The sequence below is a fragment of the Pygocentrus nattereri genome, chromosome 4 (genome assembly GCF_015220715.1).
Source record: "Pygocentrus nattereri isolate fPygNat1 chromosome 4, fPygNat1.pri, whole genome shotgun sequence".
NCBI classification, from domain to species: Eukaryota; Metazoa; Chordata; class Actinopteri; order Characiformes; family Serrasalmidae; genus Pygocentrus; species Pygocentrus nattereri.
In genome coordinates this window covers 26,563,959-26,582,494 of record NC_051214.1, presented here as the reverse complement: position 1 = coordinate 26,582,494, position 18,536 = coordinate 26,563,959, and the positions used below count along the sequence as shown (strand labels likewise).

Below are 18,536 nucleotides of genomic sequence, written 5' to 3'. Positions count from 1 at the left end.
GGGGGAGGGGGATGAGTGGTATGGTCTGTCAAAAGTGACCAAAACATCAGCCAGAAAGCATTGGTACTGAGAAGTGGTCTGTGGTCCCCACCTGCAGAACCAGAACTTTATTGAGTGGGTCTTGCTATTTGCCAATGATTTCCATCTGTTGTCTATTCCATTTGCACAACAGCTGTGAAATTGATTGACAATCAGTGTTGCTTCCTAAATGGACAGTTTGATTTCACAGAAGTTTGATTTACTTGGAGTTCTAGTGTGTTGTTTGTGTTCCCTTTATCTTTTTGAGCAGTGTATAATATTTGTCCTTTTTAATTTCTTTATGTAAAGCAAAGACTCACAAATGTTTTCTATGAATCTATTTATTCTTGGCATTTATGGATGAGAAATTGTTCCTGCAAACAAAGGCACTAAATTAGTTCACAAGCTTCCATCAACAGTAAAAATGATAGCTGTGAGTACAGAGGAGTGATGGAATAGTTAAACATCTGGAATGGCTGAGAGTAAACTCAAGTACAGTTTGGTTAGAGGCTGCATTGCTGTAGCTTCTTGTCCGCTTGCTTTAGGGAGACCCAGGTGTTGAGCATGGAGGCACGCAGTTTGGCCCAGATCAGGTGGTCAGTCAGACCCAGGATTTGAGCAGCATGTTGGGCAGCAGCATCTGGAGAAAGAACCGTGGAGCACCCCAGACCTGTAGGAATGGATCATTCATATCACATAGACTACTTTACAGAACCTCCACAGGTAACTACAAATCCAGCACAAACATACAGAATCTTGAAAAACACAAACCCTTACCACTGGGCATGCGAAGAGATGACCAGATATCCTGAGCACCCCAATCAGAGGTAACTGGTGGACAGTTAATAACAGGATAAGCAGTGTTTCCTGACATCACTGGACCCAAACCATTACTCCTCCCTGCAACTGCTACAAAAATGGTGGGGACTCCATCGCCTGGGGAGATTCATTAGCATGAATTAGCCATTTAAGTGTCTTAAAGCCTGTTTATATACTCACTGGACTGGGCAGTACATGGAAGATGGTTACACTTACTTTCTGCTCAAAATAAAAAAAATATCCATTTAAAAAAAACAAACAAAAAAAAAACACCTGTCCAATTTCTAAATAGTTTGATATAGCATGTAAACAGTGCTGAAGTTTCAAAGTGTACCTTACAGTCCATAACAAAACATTTTGAAGTTTTCATAACAAGGAAATACATTTTTACATGTAACCACCTATTGACCAACAACATATTTACCCCACCCACTCTGTCTACAGCTATATGGACAGCCACTTTACATATTGTTTCTTTCAGACTTACATAACAAACAGTCTGTTCAAATCTATGGAATAAAGACGGTTTGGAAAACGGTCATGTAAAAATCATTGCTATTTTTCGAACAACCCCATTTCCAGAAAAGTTGGGATGCTGTGCTAAATGTAAACAAAACCAGAATGCATTGATGGGCAAAACATTTAAATCCTATGTTTAACTGAAAATAGTACAGAGACAACATATTAAATGTTGAAATTGAGAAATTGTATTGTTTTTGTTTTTAGAGAATATATGCTGATGTTGAATTTGATGTTCAAAAAAATCTAAAACAGGGGCAAACAAAGACTATTGATGTTGTGAAACACGAAGGAAGTTAAAACTCTAAAACACAAAGAAGAAACCATACATAAATAAGCGTTCTGGATCCTGTTTAAGATGGATTTGGGCATAGTGGAAAAGTGTCCTGTGGCCCAACGAACCAAACTTTGAAATTCTTTTTGGAAATCACGAACACTGTCCTCCAGGCTGAAGACCATTCGGCTTGTTATCAGTGCACACTTCAATGCTGAACGACATACACTGATTTTGGCATCATATGCCGCCATCCTGAGAATGTCTTTGTCAGTGAATGCCTTGCTTACTTCAGCAAGACGATGCCAAACCAATCTGCACATATTACAACCTCATGGCTCTGTAGTAAGAGTTTGGGATGCTAAACTGATCTGCCTGCATTCCAGACCTGACATCACTGAAATAATTTTAGCGTTTTATAAAATGCATAATTCAACAAAAGGCACCACAAGATCAGCTGAAATCCTCTCTCAAGCAAGAACAGAAATACAATCCACTTCAAAACTACAGCAGGTCTCCTCAGTTCCCAAACAATTGATAAAAATAGTGTTGATAAAAGAAGAGGTGATGCGACACAGTGGTAAACATGCCCCCGTCCCAACTTTTTTCTTTAAACAAGTTGCTGACATCAAAATCAAACAATAAAATTTCTCAGTTTCAACATCTGTCTTTGTACTATTCAGTTAAATATAGGGTTTACATGATTTATATACCATTGCAATACATTTTTATTTGCATTTTGCACAGCATCCCAGATTTTTTGGAAACATTTGTTGCATCCACAAAAACACAAGTGGACCTCAGAGAAAAAAAATAAAATACAAGAGAAATGTAGAATGTGCAGCCTTTAACAGAGAGACGTGCGGACAAACCACAAACATCCATGCACGTTCATGCATGTGTTGCAGAAAGCGGCTTTACCCTCATATTCAGCTTTGATGCGCAGCGTCTCATCAGGCCCTTTGTGTGCAGAGGTCACTCTAAGATGACAAGGGATTCCATATGAGCTGCAGGCTTTGCGGATCCTCTCACAGTGAGCCATGTCAGAAGTTGAGCCCATAAGCACTACAACTCTTCCACTCGTCTGGGTCTCCAGAAGCAGCTACACACACAAAATGCAGTTATCATAAACTCAAAGTTGCCTGTGTTGTGTTATACAGCAGATGATTAAGAAGCCAAGAACATTACGCTCCACCATATATTCCACTCTACTTAGAAGCAAAAAGCATTACTGCAGTTACACCACAAGGTAGCGCCACTGCACAGCTCAAACATCGACAGACATGAAAAAGGTTGCTTCACTACCACTTAATAATTATACTCAAGACAGACTGATATAAGCAGTGTATATGGCTGAAAGTAACAGGGGGCAGTATTTCAAAAAAGTTATATGACAGCATAATTAAAACTTCTGCCGGCTTCGGTACATATCAGGCGGTTTGAGAGGAAGCATGGCAATCAGTCTGCCATCCTTGTTGGGCTAAGGCTAACAGCAAAATACTGGTTATTTCTTTATTTATGCTGGATCAAAAACAAAAGTAGTCTACCTCAGATGCAACAGACTAGAAAGGAAGTGACTAATGGACTACTGCATTTTTAATTTTCAATTTGAGTTTGCCTGAAATATTCTTGACTCAGCCACTCAGCTAAGTAGGCCAAGATTGGTGTGGTGTGCATTATTTGTACATGTTATCTATACACATTTGTAGCATACTTGTATAATGGTTATGAGGAAACTTACTACAAAAAGAATATCAACCGCTATACTAGAGGAACCAGTATATCACCCAGTACTATTTGAAAGAGTAATATCTGGATTTAAAAACACAGTGTAGCGTATGCCTGGTTGAGTGAATCAGTGAACACCGCTAAAGGTTGAGGTTCATTGAAATGGTCACCCAAATGAGCTATGCATTTTATTGGAGATTGAGAGGGGGCAAGTTCACTGAGAGTGAACAGTTATCTAAAGTTAACAGCCCAGGTCAAACTACGCAAATTGGGCAATTTCAGTCAGATACATGTAAATATTTAACTCCCCAACTCCAGCAGTTTCACACTGCATGGCTGGTTTATACCGACTTTTTTTTAAAACCAGATTATAGCATGTGAGGCAAAACAGGTGAGACATACAGTCCACACTGGTGTTAAAAGAAATTGATTAAAAATAAATAAATAAAACAAAATGTTTAACAGTGCTGCAAAGTTCATTCATACCTTCACTCGCTCAGAAACCCACTCAAAGTTCCTCTTTACCATCTGCATGGCCTCAGGTGTGACCTCTTTCAGGTCTCTGTAAACCTAAAGAAGAAGATACAGAACACTGGGTTCACTTGCCTGCACCTAGCAGCAACTGACTCTCATAGTCAGGCCTGAAGCAATACTCTCGAGAGAGCACATAGCTGCAGCTGTTACAGAATATATATGCTGACATTGTTTGGGGGACGATTTCATAGACTATGAAAGCACACACACACACACACACACACACACACACCTGTGCGAATGAACGGTCCTGTTGTACATACAGCGCATTCTCCACTTACTGTTACAGTTATAAATTTCAGTACTCAAGGTGACAACACAGTGCAAATCAGACTGGCTGACTGTCAAATTACATTGAAGGTAATCTGGTTTTATTCGAACATCAACGACAACCATGAGTGTGTTGGCATGAAGAGCGAGTTCTGCTTTACTTGTTAGAAAGTAGGGTATGTAAAGTCTGTACATTTTTCTTGGAGGAAAGATGGAAAGTATTTAGTCTCTCCTGTCTAACCTATGCCAATACTGCCACAACTTGAGCTTGTTCACTTGACACTTGTTCAGCCTTTAATAAAGAAAACAAATTTAGACCCAGCTGTGCTAAAGAATTACAGGCCTTTATACAAACTTCCTTTTATGGCTAAAAATTTAGAGAAGGTGGTGGCCAATCAACTCACTGCTGCTTTAGAGAAATACAATATGCACAACAATTTCCAGTCTGGGTTTCGTAAGCGGCACTCTACGGAGACCGCTCTCCTGAGGGTCCCTAATGATTTGTTAACGTCGGCTGATGCAGGCGATTGCTCAGTGTTAGTTTTACTCGACCTTAGCTCTGCGTTCGACACTGTTGACCACCAAATTCTGATAAATAGGTTATGCGACTGGGTGGGCATATCTGGCACAGCACTAGACTGGTTTAAATCGCATCTCATTGAGAGAAGCTTCACTGTGACTACTGCAGATTTTGTGTCAAAAAAAAATTTGAGTCAACTCCATTATCCTGTGGGGTTCCGCAGGGTTTGGTCTTGGGGCCATTGTTATTTTCTTTGTACATGTTGCCTTTGGGGCAGATTATTAGTAGTTTTAATATTGCTTATCATTTATTTTCTGATGATATTCAGCTTCATTTCTCATTTAAACCTAGTGAGGTGCATAGTCTATGGAGGCTCATGGACTGTCTTAAAGCTATCAGAGAATGGACATCAAATAACTTTCTACAGCTGAATGCTGAGAAGACTGAAGTCTTGATTGTTGCTCTTGAAAAGGTTACCCCAATGATTAAACAAAATCTTGGTCTTCTTTCCCCTGTTGTCCACTCCAGCCTGTGTAATCTGGGTGTCATTTTTGATCAGTCATTGTTGTTTGACACACATGTTAAACAACTGACAAGATCTTGTTTTTTCCACATAAGGAATATTGGTCAATTGAGGTCTGTAGTTTCAAGGGTGGAGCTAGAGATGCTTATACATGCATTTCTCATTTTGTATTGATTACTGTAATGCTCTTTTTTTCTTCACTTCGTATGTCTGCTCATGACCGACTGCAGGTGATTCAGAATGCTGAAGCAAGGTTACTGACCAAGTCAAACAGACGGTCTCATATTACCCCTCTGTTAGTTTTGTTACACTGGCTTCCTGTTGAGTATAGGATTCAGTTTAAAATCCTTACACTTACTTACAGAGCATTGCATGGTCAGGCTCCTATGTATGTGGTTGATCTGCTTCATCCATGTGTCAGCATATTCTCTTAGGTTGAGCAATTTAAATTTACTGTCTGTTCCAATTTCTCGATTAAAGACTTGTGGAGATCGAGCATTTGAGGTCATCGCTCCTAAATTGTGGAATACACTGCCCCTCTTTTTAAGATCAATTGATTCTGTGGAGTCTTTCAAAGAGCAACTAAAAGACCTACCTTTTAAGCAGGCATTTGGATAATGGTCAAGGCAGCTAAGGCATTGCCAGTCCTGTTTTTGTTTTAAATCTTTTGTACATTTTGAACATTTTATATTGTTATGTTTTGTAAAGCACTTTGTGTCTTGTGTCTGTGAAAAGTGCTGTAACAAATTTTACTTTCTTACTTGCTTGTTGCAGTTATCAAAGAGCTAAAAGTAAAGTGAAAAGCTTGCCTGTTTGTCTTTCTGCTGGCTGCGATCTCCAGATGGCCACAGCCTCCATGAGTCGTTGTCAATCACATCAGCCAGAACAACCTCCTTGGTACTCACGTTTACACCAAACTCAATCTGAAGGTAAGAATTGCAACATTCAGCACTAACAAAATAACTACTACATGCATAATACATGCACATCATTGCATTGCAATTTAGTTATTTAATAATATGCTAACAAAAAAGATTCTCATTAAATGAAATTCTGCTTCATATACATTCTAGTCCAATGAAGTGAAACCCAGTGTTAGAAGGTACCTTCATATCCACCAAAGTGCAGTTCTGAGTGGCCCAGGCCTTCTCCAGAATCTCGAAGATGGCTACTGTGCTCTTGCTCATAATGTCCACCTCGCAGCGACCAATGGACATTCCCGCCAGCTCAAAGCCAGCTGCCAGCAGCTGCTCCTCAGACCACTGCGGGTCATTATTAGCATCATCCTGTGTGAAAGCAAGGGGGATTAGAACTGCTACGAATTTGGAGAAAAAACTAGTTACTCTCCTCACAATTGTCATATTGACTAAAAGAGTATGCCTGAATCTAGATCATCCAGCAAATCATGCTAATTATTTTAAAATTTATCTGACAACCCAATGGATTTGTCTGGGTTACTTTTTGACCAATACTTTGTTCTCAGGGCTTGAGTTTTAACTCAGTAACAGTGTTGTCACTCATTTCTCTGATCAACATGCTCACCATTTTCTGCCAACTACAAGTCAATCAGACAGTTAACCAGAAGAGACAGTGTTTTGAACTATTACTAGACTTAATGACCAATTCATAAGACAACCTTAAAACAGCATGGGTGAAGACCTACCTTAAAGAACATCTCCAGCTTCAATGGTGAGAAGCGGTAGCCTTCTTTGACCCCTGGGTTCCTTTTGAGGAAGGATCCTGTGGCAATGCGCCTGCAGACCCACTCAATGGGGATCATCTCACAATGGCTTGCTACGAACGCCGTCTCTGAATGTTGCCTTACAAATGCAGTCTTAATGCCTGACGGCACAAAAAGCAAACAATGATCACTGAACAAGTCTCCAATCAAACCTCTTAAAAACCAACTTAAAAGCACAATGATGTCCCACACTTGTTTCTGAGAGCTGTAACCAGTATCACTAATATTGTGAATCATTGTCAAAGTTACACTAACAGCAATTTTAAATTTAAGTGGCGAGAACAGCCTTTTATTCAAGTATGCATTCGGCTGGAAAATCAGTTCACGGAGGAGTGGCTGTGACAAAATAACTGGACACATAACTTGGTAAAAGGGTCAACACCAACAATGGACAGAACATGAGGAGCTATGGGCAGGCAGAGATGTGCATGCGTTCTGCTTAATTTAAGCAAACACAGGTCACAAGGAAGTGATTTTCATGGCACAAGCGTCATCATGAGCTACACGCATGGGATGCAGTTACTCCAATTCACTAAAATTGCTCTGTTAAGTGTTACTTTTCATTTAGGTCTGTGTTATAATACAGAAAACTATGAAGTACAGGTGAAAGACAAGAATGTAGCTATTGCTCTAATCACAAAAAAGTATCAGATGATTTCCAAGTTTGTATTAATAAAAAGTTAATAACCCGAGTGCTGCTACTCTATGTAAAAAGAAGGTCTTAGAAACCAGTCAGAACCCATTTGGATTGGACTTATCTTCTCTTAAAACTACTCCTAAGCAAATCTTACACAGTACTGTACATGTTAACCAGAAAGAAAACGTCCTATTTATTTACTGTTCATTTATGTATTTTAAGCTGTTCTTTCAGAACAATTTGAACCTTGAGTAAAATGCTCAAAACTAAATTGAAAATAAAAAATAGAAAAGGACTTCGTAACAGGGCATTTATGCAACAATGTTAAAATGGATGTAATGCTCATCCATCAATACCTTTAACTCTGAAAATCAGTAACTCAGTGCATCCATATGAAAGTATACCATAGAGGCATTATGTCAGCCAGTGCTGGTAATGGACAGTAAATCTTGAGTGCAAGATATCATTATGATATTAGGATGATATGATCAGTAAATTATGGACGATATGGGCAGTAACGGCGTCTGTGGGTATGATGACAGTGAACCACTTATACACACAATTTTTTTAGAACTCACCAGCATCCTGCAGGAGCTTGAACACACAGCTGGTGGTCTTATTCGCAATTGCGGCCTTGCCCTCCATCTGGTCCTTCCGCACCGCGTTGCCAGCAGTGATCTGGTCTTTGGACTGGACCAAAACATTACCAGGCTCATCCAGGAGCTCAAAGATCTGCTTAGTCTTGCCCTCGTTCAGTTTCTTGCCCAGTTTCAGATCTAAAAATTGGCAGCCAAGCAACAGAAGATCAAAATTCTAACTTTGGTAGCCCTCTGGATTAAGTTCATTAATCAGTGGCTTGCCTTACATAGCAACTGTGCGGACACTAGGGGTGGACAAAGACAGCATAATGAATCTTGTTTAAGTGGATATGATGCAACACGTTTTCTGAAATGTCCTGAAAATCACTGCATTCGGTTTTTAATAGCATTTTTATTCTGGCACAACTTTTCCTTGTTTTTTTTCCAGCCAATCAAACTTTATGTTACGAAATATCGTAGTGAATATCGCGTATGAAGAAAACGCCCGAGTATTGTGATATATTTTGCTGTATCACCCACCCCTGCACTCTATAGCACGGTAAACAAACTCCTGACGCAGACGAAGTAAACGCCTGTGACATTCAGAATTAAATCGATGAAACAAACTAAAGAGAGAAAACATAAGCTATTCAGGTTTATTGCACCTGGTTTCAGTTCACAAAACCCCTTCACCTCACTTCACTCTCCCGACTCGCCTCGTTTTCTGTCACGCTGCACTGACAAAGCGCGGAGAGCAAAAAACGGGTCAACATGATGAAGCTGCAAGAAAACATTTACGTACCTGCAGTCGACGCCATTTCGGATGAAACTCTTATGTCCTGCAAGAAAACAGACGCTTTTAACAATCATAAACACAGTAGTACTATCGGTTCGCTTATTCCTAAAAATAAGAGTACCTGTGGCTGTGAGAGGGGACGAACCTCTCTGATCTGTCTGAGCAGCGGAGAAAAGTTTGGGGGAATGAAGAGAGAGAGAGAGAGAGAGAGAGAGAGGGACAGCCAACACTTTTTCACCTACTGAGGACACGATTACGACACTCTGCTGATTTATAAAAACCAATCAGAACCACGCCGCCATCTTCACCACGTGGGGAAAATCGTTTGTCTTTTCTTTTCAGCAAATAAGCCAATCTTTTTTTCTTCCCCACAGATTCAGCTAACCAGTGTCTCCAACTGCTTTGAAGTTAGATAGCGCAAAGCTCGTATATAATCTTCAACCACTTCTGACCAGCTATGCGCTTTCGATTTAACTTGTAGTTAAAATATTTTCCCGCTAAACTACAATTGAGCTTGCTTCGCTACTCAAATAGTGTAGTTTTGGAGAGTCTGTGGAGTCCGGAGGAGCACCCCTCCGTTTCAGTTGGTACAGGCCGGTGTCAAGCCGCGTCGTGCAGCAGCACGTGCTCGGACCGAGCGATTTTGAGACAGCGTGGGGGCGCGACCGCAGGAGAGAAATCCGACAGAGGGCTCAGCCAGACTTTTACTGCGGGCATGGAGTTTGAAGAGTCCGGTATCGGAGAGGAGTGCGGCGTTTTCGGCTGTGTGGCAGCAGGAGAGTGGCCAACACAGCTGGAAGTGGCGCAGATCCTGACGCTGGGTCTGGTAGCTTTACAACATAGGTAAGGTGCTTGGTGTACGTGCATCTACGGCTACGGACTGAACGAAAACTTTAAGGGAGCTGACTTTATGCCACTTTATTAAATGTATTTTAAGTTGAACAGAGAGCGGTGACGAAGGTGTCGTTAATTATCATGTTTTCCTCCCTTTCTCAAGGATTTCAGAAACTCGAGCTGAAGCGACTGTTTTGCAGTTAGCTATCCTCGGGTCTCCATGAGACTCTTCAAAGGCTTTTACACAACAGTGGTTTAAGTGAAGTCAGCCTGTCTTGAATGTGGTCGCAGCCATGAACTGAGACAGTTATTTTGGGGAGAGTGTTCAGAAAGTTGCCAGAAATCTCCCGACACCTGTGTCTAGGCATGAGCAAAGAGTTGGGGGAGTCGGGACCCCCCTTTACATATGCAGCTCTATCAGTTTAAACTGTTGCCCTCTACTGCAGTACTGAAATCTCATTTATGAGGATAAAGTTCTGCCAACTCACCAGGTTTTCAGATGCTGGTGTGTTGGAGGCCATTGAACACACAGAGGTGATTTCCATTATTGGGATGTATGGATCCTGCTCTTCTTTGCACTGATAGTCAATGTTCTCAGACCAATCTGTGCTGCTGTCTCCATCATCCAAGCTCTGATGAAACCTTTTAAAGGCCAGACTGTAATCTGTAAACACAGGACAAGAATCATAATCCAAGTCAGCAAATCTGTAGTCCGCAAATCCATAAGGGTGGGCAATATGGCAAGAATGTAACATCACAAGTACATGATACATTTGATTATATGTAGCATTTCTGAGTTTTGAAAAAATTGCAACGGTTCACTGGCAAAGCTGCAGAGCTATGATTTAAACTGATATCAAAATCTATGAGATTTTTTAATGAAGTGTTTTATGCTACGTCCAGTTAAAGGGACCATATTGTTGGTGGGTGTTGCATGTACTTCATGTACAAAGACCTGTAGATGGTCTGTATTTGATAAGTTTTCTATAGGTACTGATGAGGCCCACAGTATGCTCAGAAAAGCTTACTGTGATGTAATGATATCATATTGGCCACTCCTACTGTGAAGATTCAAGCATATACTTTTTTTGCAAATAAGCCTGACAAATAGAAGAGTTGCTCAGGACCTTTCACATGCATTCATTATATTTTGCATTTACTGCCGTGTTCTTTGTCAGCCTGACACACACTAGAACAGTCTGAATTATTTTTTATGAAATCATCATCATCATCAAAAAAAAAAGAATCTTTTCTCTAACTGGCTAGGACCATTTTTGTACTCATATTCTTTCTAAATTTTTGTTCTGCTCTGTTAGTCTGTGACCTTACAGGACCTTTAAATCTTTTTCACGTGCACTCCATGCTCTCCTCAAGTTGATTCTATTAAAACTGCGGTCATAAGGCTCAATCACACCGCCAGTCATTAGGCCCATTCAGCATTTTGTTCCAATCTAATGTTTTAAATGAAAGACGATCTCCTTTTAATGAACTGAGAAAAACGAAGAACCTTCATCTGTGGCCTTCCTCTTTCTTCGTCTGCTTGACGCTGCATGCTCCTTCTCCATGAACGTCGTCTCTGTGTCATCTGCACACAGACACATCCACATAATCAATTTATTACGCAAATCTGAATGGGATTTTAAAAGTGATGCAGTGAATGAATTCATTGTGTTACCTTTGTTTACTTTGTATTCCTGACGTCTGTCGTATGTTCCAGCTGTGACCGAGTGACTACACAAAGGCTGCTCTCCATATCTTGCCTGTGCGATGTCATTTGACCTCACCAACATGCCATCCACCGGAGCTCCTGTCTCATATTCCGCATCAGTGTCCTCCTCTAACCTTCTCAAATTGGTATCTGTTTTGGCCCGATTTTGGGCCGCCCGGGTGGTGATGCCAGGAGACCCTCTCAAAATGGCATCATCTATGGCCTGCTGATCATATCCAACAGCAATGACGTCACAGTCCTCCTGTGCAGGTGTTTCACCAAAGGAATGCTCTTCAAACATGGGAGGGCTGAACATCCCTGCAGTCCTGTAGAGGCCTCTGATGGGCCTGGACAGAATGCTGTCTAGCTGTTCGTAAAACTTCATGATGCGGCGAGTGTCCCCGATGTCAGCTTTGCCTCTCTGTAGAGAACGGTAAAGATATTTCAGGTTTTTGTATTTGGTGCGACACTGCTTCCAGTCTCTTTCCACCCCCTGCTGAAGCAGCCGGCGAGATATTTGCACAAACACATCTTTGTTTCGGGTTGAAACCTGCAGCTGCTGCTGGATCCCCTCCTCCGCCCAGATGTTGAGCAATGCTGCCACCTCTTCCTCGGTCCAGTTCCGGCCAGAGTCGTGAACTGTGATCACGTTGGCATCATCTGATGGCATTCTACTCATTGGCGATATGGTAGGACCCTGTGTAGAAACTGGCAGATGAAAGAGATGGCAGTGCTTTAAAGTAATATAGGGCTTGTTTAGAATAAACAATAATAAAAAAAAAACATCTACAGCAGTAAAAACAAAACAAAATTAATTTTAGGCAAATATATAAAATGAATTCAGTATGTTAGTACTGTGCAACTTCACAGCTTTCAAATAATTACTAGGAGGCTGCTGAGCTGTAGAAGATTTTAAAAAGACAGAGAAAGCTGTATAGCATCCTCAATAAACTTAGAATGAATTTAACATCCAAAATGCCTGATCAAATCTTGAGGTAAATACCATGAAAAAATTACTGCAAATTAGGGCTGTCAAACAATTAAAAACTTTAATCGTGATTAATAAAAAAAAAAAAATTAATTGTAAATGTTAAAGAAAATAAGGATTATTAAGTGAAATGTTACAATTAAAATGGTGAACACATTTTATGCTAAATGTACTTCTGCTGGGACTGCTGGGACAAGAGAAAACTGTAAGGATGTTTTATTCACTCACATATTGGCAGTAATACTGAACCTACAAAACATAAAATTGGATTTGTAACAGAATAGGGAGCTGCAGTCTCAAATATGACATGTAGTCACATACTACTGTGTCTCAGTTCAGATATGTGTAGCAAAAGAAAATAAAAACTAAAATTTCAATTGTGCTGAAGTTGTATTCAGTCACAGCCTATAGGACTTCACAGTCCTGCATAAACAAAAATAAATTACACAAAGTTGGACGTCATTAAAGACATGTAGTGTCACAACACAGTGCTACAGCACTGTAAACACTCACTAGCCACGTTTACATGCAGCCTAATAATCCGTTAATAATCCGAATAACAGCTCAATCGGAATAGAACACGTCCATGTAAACACCTCAATCGGAATAGTCTAGTCCGATTGAGGCCATTCGGAATATAATTTCTATCCGATTGAAGGAGGTGGGTAAACCTCTAAATAACCCGTTAAACAGAAGAATAATATCCGTGTAAACGCCTGAATCCGATTACAGTCCAGGCGGAGCGTGTAAGAACGTTCTGCGCATGCGCGGCGCGTCATAGTGAAGGGTTTATAACGGTCAACATGGCGGAGCAGAAGCTGGTCTGCAGAGGAGACGAGGTTTATACTCTGAGCTTTAAAAGACGGCGGCAGGAGAGACGTCCAGCTTCTGTGTCTCAGAGCACGACGTCTTCCTCTCGCCGCTTCCTTTATAAGGACAGGTGAAGGACGTTTTTCTGAGTCTCGCATCAGTTTAAAGCAATTAAAAACAGAAGCGCGCCGGCTGGACCACACGTGATGCTCGTTGTCATGGTAACGTTTACTCTAAGCGCTGCTCCATGCATGCGCGTCATTCTGCATCGGATTACTTGTAGTGAACTGTAAACGAAGATTTTCATCGGACTGTTGAACAGAGTGAGAATAAACACCTCAGACGGAATCTGTAATCCGATTGTTTTCAGTCGGATTGGCAAACATCTTTACATGTAAACACAGACACTCACGGACATACCAAGTCTCCCGGAAATCGCGGGAGTCTCCCGCATATCAATAGTGTGTCCCTGATGCCCGGAAGTCAGATAAAATCTCCCGGAATCCAGAAGTAGTGGCCCAGGAGTGAACACAAACGCGCGCGCAGGCGACACAGACTTTTCCCCCAATCGCGTGTGGGAAAGAGGGGGAGGGGGAGAGAGCGGCGCTCCCCCCGTGTGCATATTCATGAAGCGCATGCAAAACAGAGGGTTCTGATTGGCCTGTTCTCTCCAAAGAGTCTGTGAGTCAGCCAATCAGTTTTTAGTGTGGCGGGCAGTGTTTTTTCCCTCCTGGACGGGATGCGTTCAGTGACAGAAGGAGCATCATCAGGAGGGAGGGAAAGCGGATGCAGGGCCTTCCAAAAAGTAGAAATATAAAACTCATTTTACCTCTGACTGCTCTAAAATATATCCATGTCTGGTCAAAGTAAAGAACAATGCCAGTCTTGCCCGCTGTACAGTTTGTAATACTGATTTCAGAATTGTGATGTAGAAAGTTGGGGGGGCCACTGTCGAAGCCTTTGCTGTAAAAAGACGTTCTGTAAGTTTGTGGAGCTTAAAGTAAAGTTATGTTTGTTGCATAAGATGTATTTTTTATTTTTATTTTTATTTTTTTGCAGTGGCCTGGGGGGGGGGGGGGGGGGGGGGGCTGTTGGGAGAAGTGTCTCCCTGAAATAAATTTTTGCAAGTTGGGATGTCTGCACTCACTCCTCTGCTCTTAATGAGACGCCGCGCACGGTCAAGAACTACGGATGACGCGCAGGGCCAAATAGGATTTGCGTTAACGGCACTATTTTTTTAATCGCGTTAAATTGAGATCGCGTTAATGCGCTATTATCGCCTTAACTTCGACAGCCCTACTGCACATACATGGTTACAGTAGATGTTTTATAATATAACAATTCCAATAAACAAAGCATCTTAAATACATGTAATGTAGATGTAAATCTACACTGTTTTGTAATTGTTATTGTATATGAAACACATTATAAATTTACAAATAATAAAAACATTTTCTGAATTGTATTTTGAATGCTAATCAAAAAGGCATTCTGTTGTAGCATAATAATAATATTCTAACCCTAGAAACCAATCAAGATAAAATATACATTTTTAAAAATACCATTTGTATGCTGTCACCCTTGCCTGCGCAGTTACAAGTGAATGGCTAGACTTCCCTTCCACCTTGCAAGTGATGGGACACATTAGTGAACTAAAGCAAGACTGAAGTTCAAATCTGATTATATTAGATTATAAAACAAAGGGTTATAGCCATATAGCCTCAAACTTGCATCATTCAAAATTAAAACATATTTGACTTCCAGAACTCCTGTTGGTTTATTGTTGGTTTATAATATAGTCTGCAATACTATATTAATTTGTCTGTTTTTTTGCCTTGATGACATACCTGTATCTTTTGGGATGAGTGGATGAGAACCTGTGTTGATTATTGTTTGCATATCTGCCAGACTTTCATCTGTAACGGAGGAAAGATAAAGGTGAATAAGAAACAAAACTGTGCGGAGAAAAGATCACTCTTAAATATGGCTAATTCTGTCTTCATCAAAGCGCTTAAAAATAAGTAGTTGAAAATTACTCTGCTGAAGTTAAGCCTCTTACCATCGTCAATCTTAATGTAGTGGTCTTCTCCAGGTTCACTCCTTCCAGATGCTTGCTCTGCCTCTGGTCCTTTCCTGGGCGAATCTTCGTCGTCGTCTGGGCCGTCGTCCGTGATCTTGCCCTGCAGTATGGCGTCCACTTCCGCAAAGAAGCGCATGGAGCGACCTTGGCTCTTGCTGACCTTGTAGTCGTATTTGAGGTTCTTGTATTTGGTGCGGCATTGCCTCCAGTCTCGCACCACACCGTGCTGTACCTCCAGGCGGCGAGCCATTTCTTGAAAGATGGCCTTGTTTCGATGGGTGGTCTGTAGACGCCCCTGGACATCACGGTCGGCCCAGACGGTGAGGAGAGCCCGGATCTCTTTGTCAGACCAGTGCCTCCCTCCCTCTATGCCTAAGAAGGGAACAGAGTAGTGATCTTGCTTTTAAAAACGAGTACAAAAACGTGTCCGCTGGTATGTTTGTTCCACTCTGTGATGAACTTGAATTTGAGAAGAGTAAAAACTGGATCTTGCCTGCATTTTTGAGTTTCACTTAAGTTGTATATGACTGACTTAGTTTAAAAGTGTACTTTTAAAATTTTGATATCCTTTAAATATCAAAGGTGACGATTTTTGTTGCGGAAATAGTAAATACAGTATTGCTTTTGTGTAAAATAACATTGAAATGTCAGTGTGCCAAACTACATTGAAACAAAAAAACGTTTATAAATGAAAAATGATTTTAGCTTTGTTAACCATTTGAGTTCAAACAAGTGCGGTGCTTTTTTTGGAGTAAATGATTACACAACTACCATTGTGCCAAAATCCAGAGTTAGACTCCCATAAACTTACTTAGCTGGCTAAGCAGGAAATCCTGCTTTGTGAGAAAATCCCTAGATGTTCTACAGGGTAATAAAAGCCCAGATGTTTCTTTAAATTGGGCTGGTTTTGTGCTCATGTTGGTGTCAAATATTTACCCTCCTGAAAAGTGCTCAGGGAAGTGGCCCCTTCTCTCCTGTGGGCAGGGCTGCTGTGTTCTTCTGCCACTTCATAAGGCCTCTGTGTCGTCCTGCTGTCGGCCGGTGCCTGGGCCGTTGGGCTGTAGACGGGCTGTGATCGGGGAGGTGGAGGCCTCCAGTCTGGTAGAGCCATCGCTCTGCTTTGTGTCTGGCAGCTGAGCCAGTCCCTCAGAATGCCAAAATCTCTCAGCCGGCTTGAGATGGCCTCGTACTTGGCCTTGCTCTCTGGCTCGTCCCAGGCCTCCCTCTCTCTCCACGCCACCAGAAGAGCTTTCACCTCGTCCCCTTTCCAGTGGCCTGTCATTCCTCGCTGCTGCTGCCTCTCCTCTTCTCTGCTACCACTTCTCTTCTCCTCTGCACTAGGCTCCATGTTTCTGAGCTAGCCTAGAAATGGCTTCTGTTGAATGTTCGCTTGTGCTTTTTTCCCTCCTCCCCTCTGCTGCGCTCTCACCCTCCCCCTCCTTGCCCTGAGCTCGGTGTCCTAGGCAACCAGACAGTTGAGCCAGTTAGGAATGGCCACGTGACTGAGAGCAGCTTTGTGACTGGCTTAAGCTGTGGGGGAGGGGTGGGGGGAAATGTGAGAAGTGGCTTGGTGAGCGGGCCACACAGCTGCAGCCGCAGCGAGAAGCTCCCCAAATAAGGCAACTGATAAAGGCTTAGAGATTAGGAGAGAGAGCTGCAAAGAACTTTTTCATTGCTTTCTCTTTTTTTGCCCAACAGCCGTTCGACACATTGATTCCTACTGTTTTTTTTCCTCCCTTATTCCTTCAGCCTGTTCTCTCTCTCTCTCTCTCTCTCTCTCTCTCTCTCTCTCTCTCTCTCTCTCTCTCTCTCTCTCTCTCTCTCGCTCGCTCGCTCTCGCTCTCTCTCTCTTTCTGTCTCTCTCACACATGCACACATTCCACTTTTCCTCCCTCCGCCCTTCGCGCCTGCTCTTTCTCTGGTAAACCTGCTTCACACACAAACCAGTTTGATCTGCTTCAGGGCTTCAATTGAAACCAGGCAACCAGAGAGACATAAAAAGCAGAAAGAGGAAGCGCGCGGCTTTGATTTTGATAGGCTCACCATGCTAGAAGGAGAGAAACAGCCAAGAATGGGAGGGACGGGTTTCTTTACAAATACATTTTTTATTTGCCAGCCTTGCCAAGACATGTTGCTGCAGTGCTGCCTGCCTGTACTATTTACCTTGCCCTTTATCACAAAACTGCAGATAGACGGACCACAACCAGCACAATATGTATTGTTGAGGTTGTTTTAAAGTAGTTAGCAAGGCAATTAAGTATTAACGCTGTGCTCTTGTTGTGTTAAATAGGGGTCAAGAAAGTGCTGGAATTGTTACCAGTAATGGGTCCACTCCTCCCACATACACCACCTTAAAGGTAATGGAATTAAAAGTTTATGGGGATGAATGTGCAGAAATGTTTGTTCTCTTTAAGGTAAAACGCAAGGCTTATACTTTTTTGAAAATGCCAGCTGCTGTTTACAACATGCTAGAATTTCATGATGCATGGACCAATAGAAATGCTCCAAAATGACTTGGAAAACATTGTAGTTACACAAGCATGTAAACAAGAACAAATGTAAAAGCTATCAAATACATTGAGGTTGAAAGTGGAGATCCTTTAAATCTGTACTAGTAGTTGAATGTTTAAAGGGCCCATATCCTACATTTTGCTTATGCTCATGTGCTTTTAGGTACCAAATACAGTCATGATTCATTTTGACATGACATCATCTATCCATTAACTATACAGATGGTTTTGTTACAGTGCCCTTAAAGTTGATCTATGGAAATGGTTTCTGTTCTTATTGGCTGCCCTGTACCAAGCCTCTCAAAAAGCAGTCAGAGCTAAAAAAAAAATGCTTATAACTTGAATAACCTTAATGGGTGGGGCTGATTGCTCGAGGGTGAATAAGAAGATATATACAAATATATATTGACTATTGGGAGTACATGTAAGCTTACTTTTAATATATGGACTGTGTTGATGGGGGAGTGAATGGTACATTTCTAAGCTTCAACAATGATTACATACTACATCAAACTCTTTTATTAAAAAAAATAAGGAAAATTGGGATTTCTGTGATATGGGACCTTTTTACAGAACCAGTCAAAATGGGGGCCAAAAGTGGTTCTTCTTATCTTCTTTTAATATTGTGTAGTAACAAGTAACTGATTAA

The 18,536-nt window shown here is 41.4% G+C and overlaps 2 protein-coding genes across 5 annotated transcripts in view; one reads left to right on the top strand and one right to left on the bottom strand.

Annotated features, from left to right (window-relative positions):
* Positions 1–341: 341 nt before the first annotated feature.
* paics (phosphoribosylaminoimidazole carboxylase, phosphoribosylaminoimidazole succinocarboxamide synthetase) lies at positions 342–16,773 on the bottom strand. Of its 4 annotated transcripts, XM_017688226.2 has the most exons (16): positions 16,314–16,772; positions 15,357–15,749; positions 15,145–15,213; positions 12,050–12,207; positions 11,467–11,920; positions 11,299–11,376; positions 10,280–10,455; positions 8,964–9,000; positions 8,162–8,359; positions 6,869–7,047; positions 6,312–6,491; positions 6,015–6,128; positions 3,845–3,928; positions 2,552–2,732; positions 796–954; positions 342–688 (listed from the first exon to the last, which is right to left on the bottom strand). In XM_017688226.2, exons 1-16 carry the CDS (start codon positions 16,723–16,725, stop codon positions 522–524), a joined length of 3,039 nt encoding a protein of 1,012 aa, XP_017543715.1. In that variant the 5' UTR covers positions 16,726–16,772; the 3' UTR covers positions 342–521. The 4 variants fall into 4 exon arrangements, with proteins under 4 accessions (XP_017543715.1, XP_017543707.1, XP_037393423.1 ...); XM_017688218.2 differs by having other exon boundaries at positions 11,467–12,207; positions 16,314–16,773; XM_037537526.1 differs by lacking the exons at positions 15,145–15,213; positions 15,357–15,749; positions 16,314–16,772 and adding an exon at positions 13,718–13,766 and having other exon boundaries at positions 11,467–12,207.
* ppat (phosphoribosyl pyrophosphate amidotransferase) overlaps positions 9,320–18,536 on the top strand; it is a 15,983-nt gene continuing 6,766 nt past the window's right edge. The window contains exons 1-2 of the mRNA XM_017688246.2: positions 9,320–9,800; positions 17,668–17,734. Of these exons, the coding sequence (XP_017543735.1) occupies positions 9,673–9,800; positions 17,668–17,734 (195 nt within the window). The 5' untranslated portion in view covers positions 9,320–9,672. The remainder of the gene's footprint in view (positions 9,801–17,667; positions 17,735–18,536) is intronic.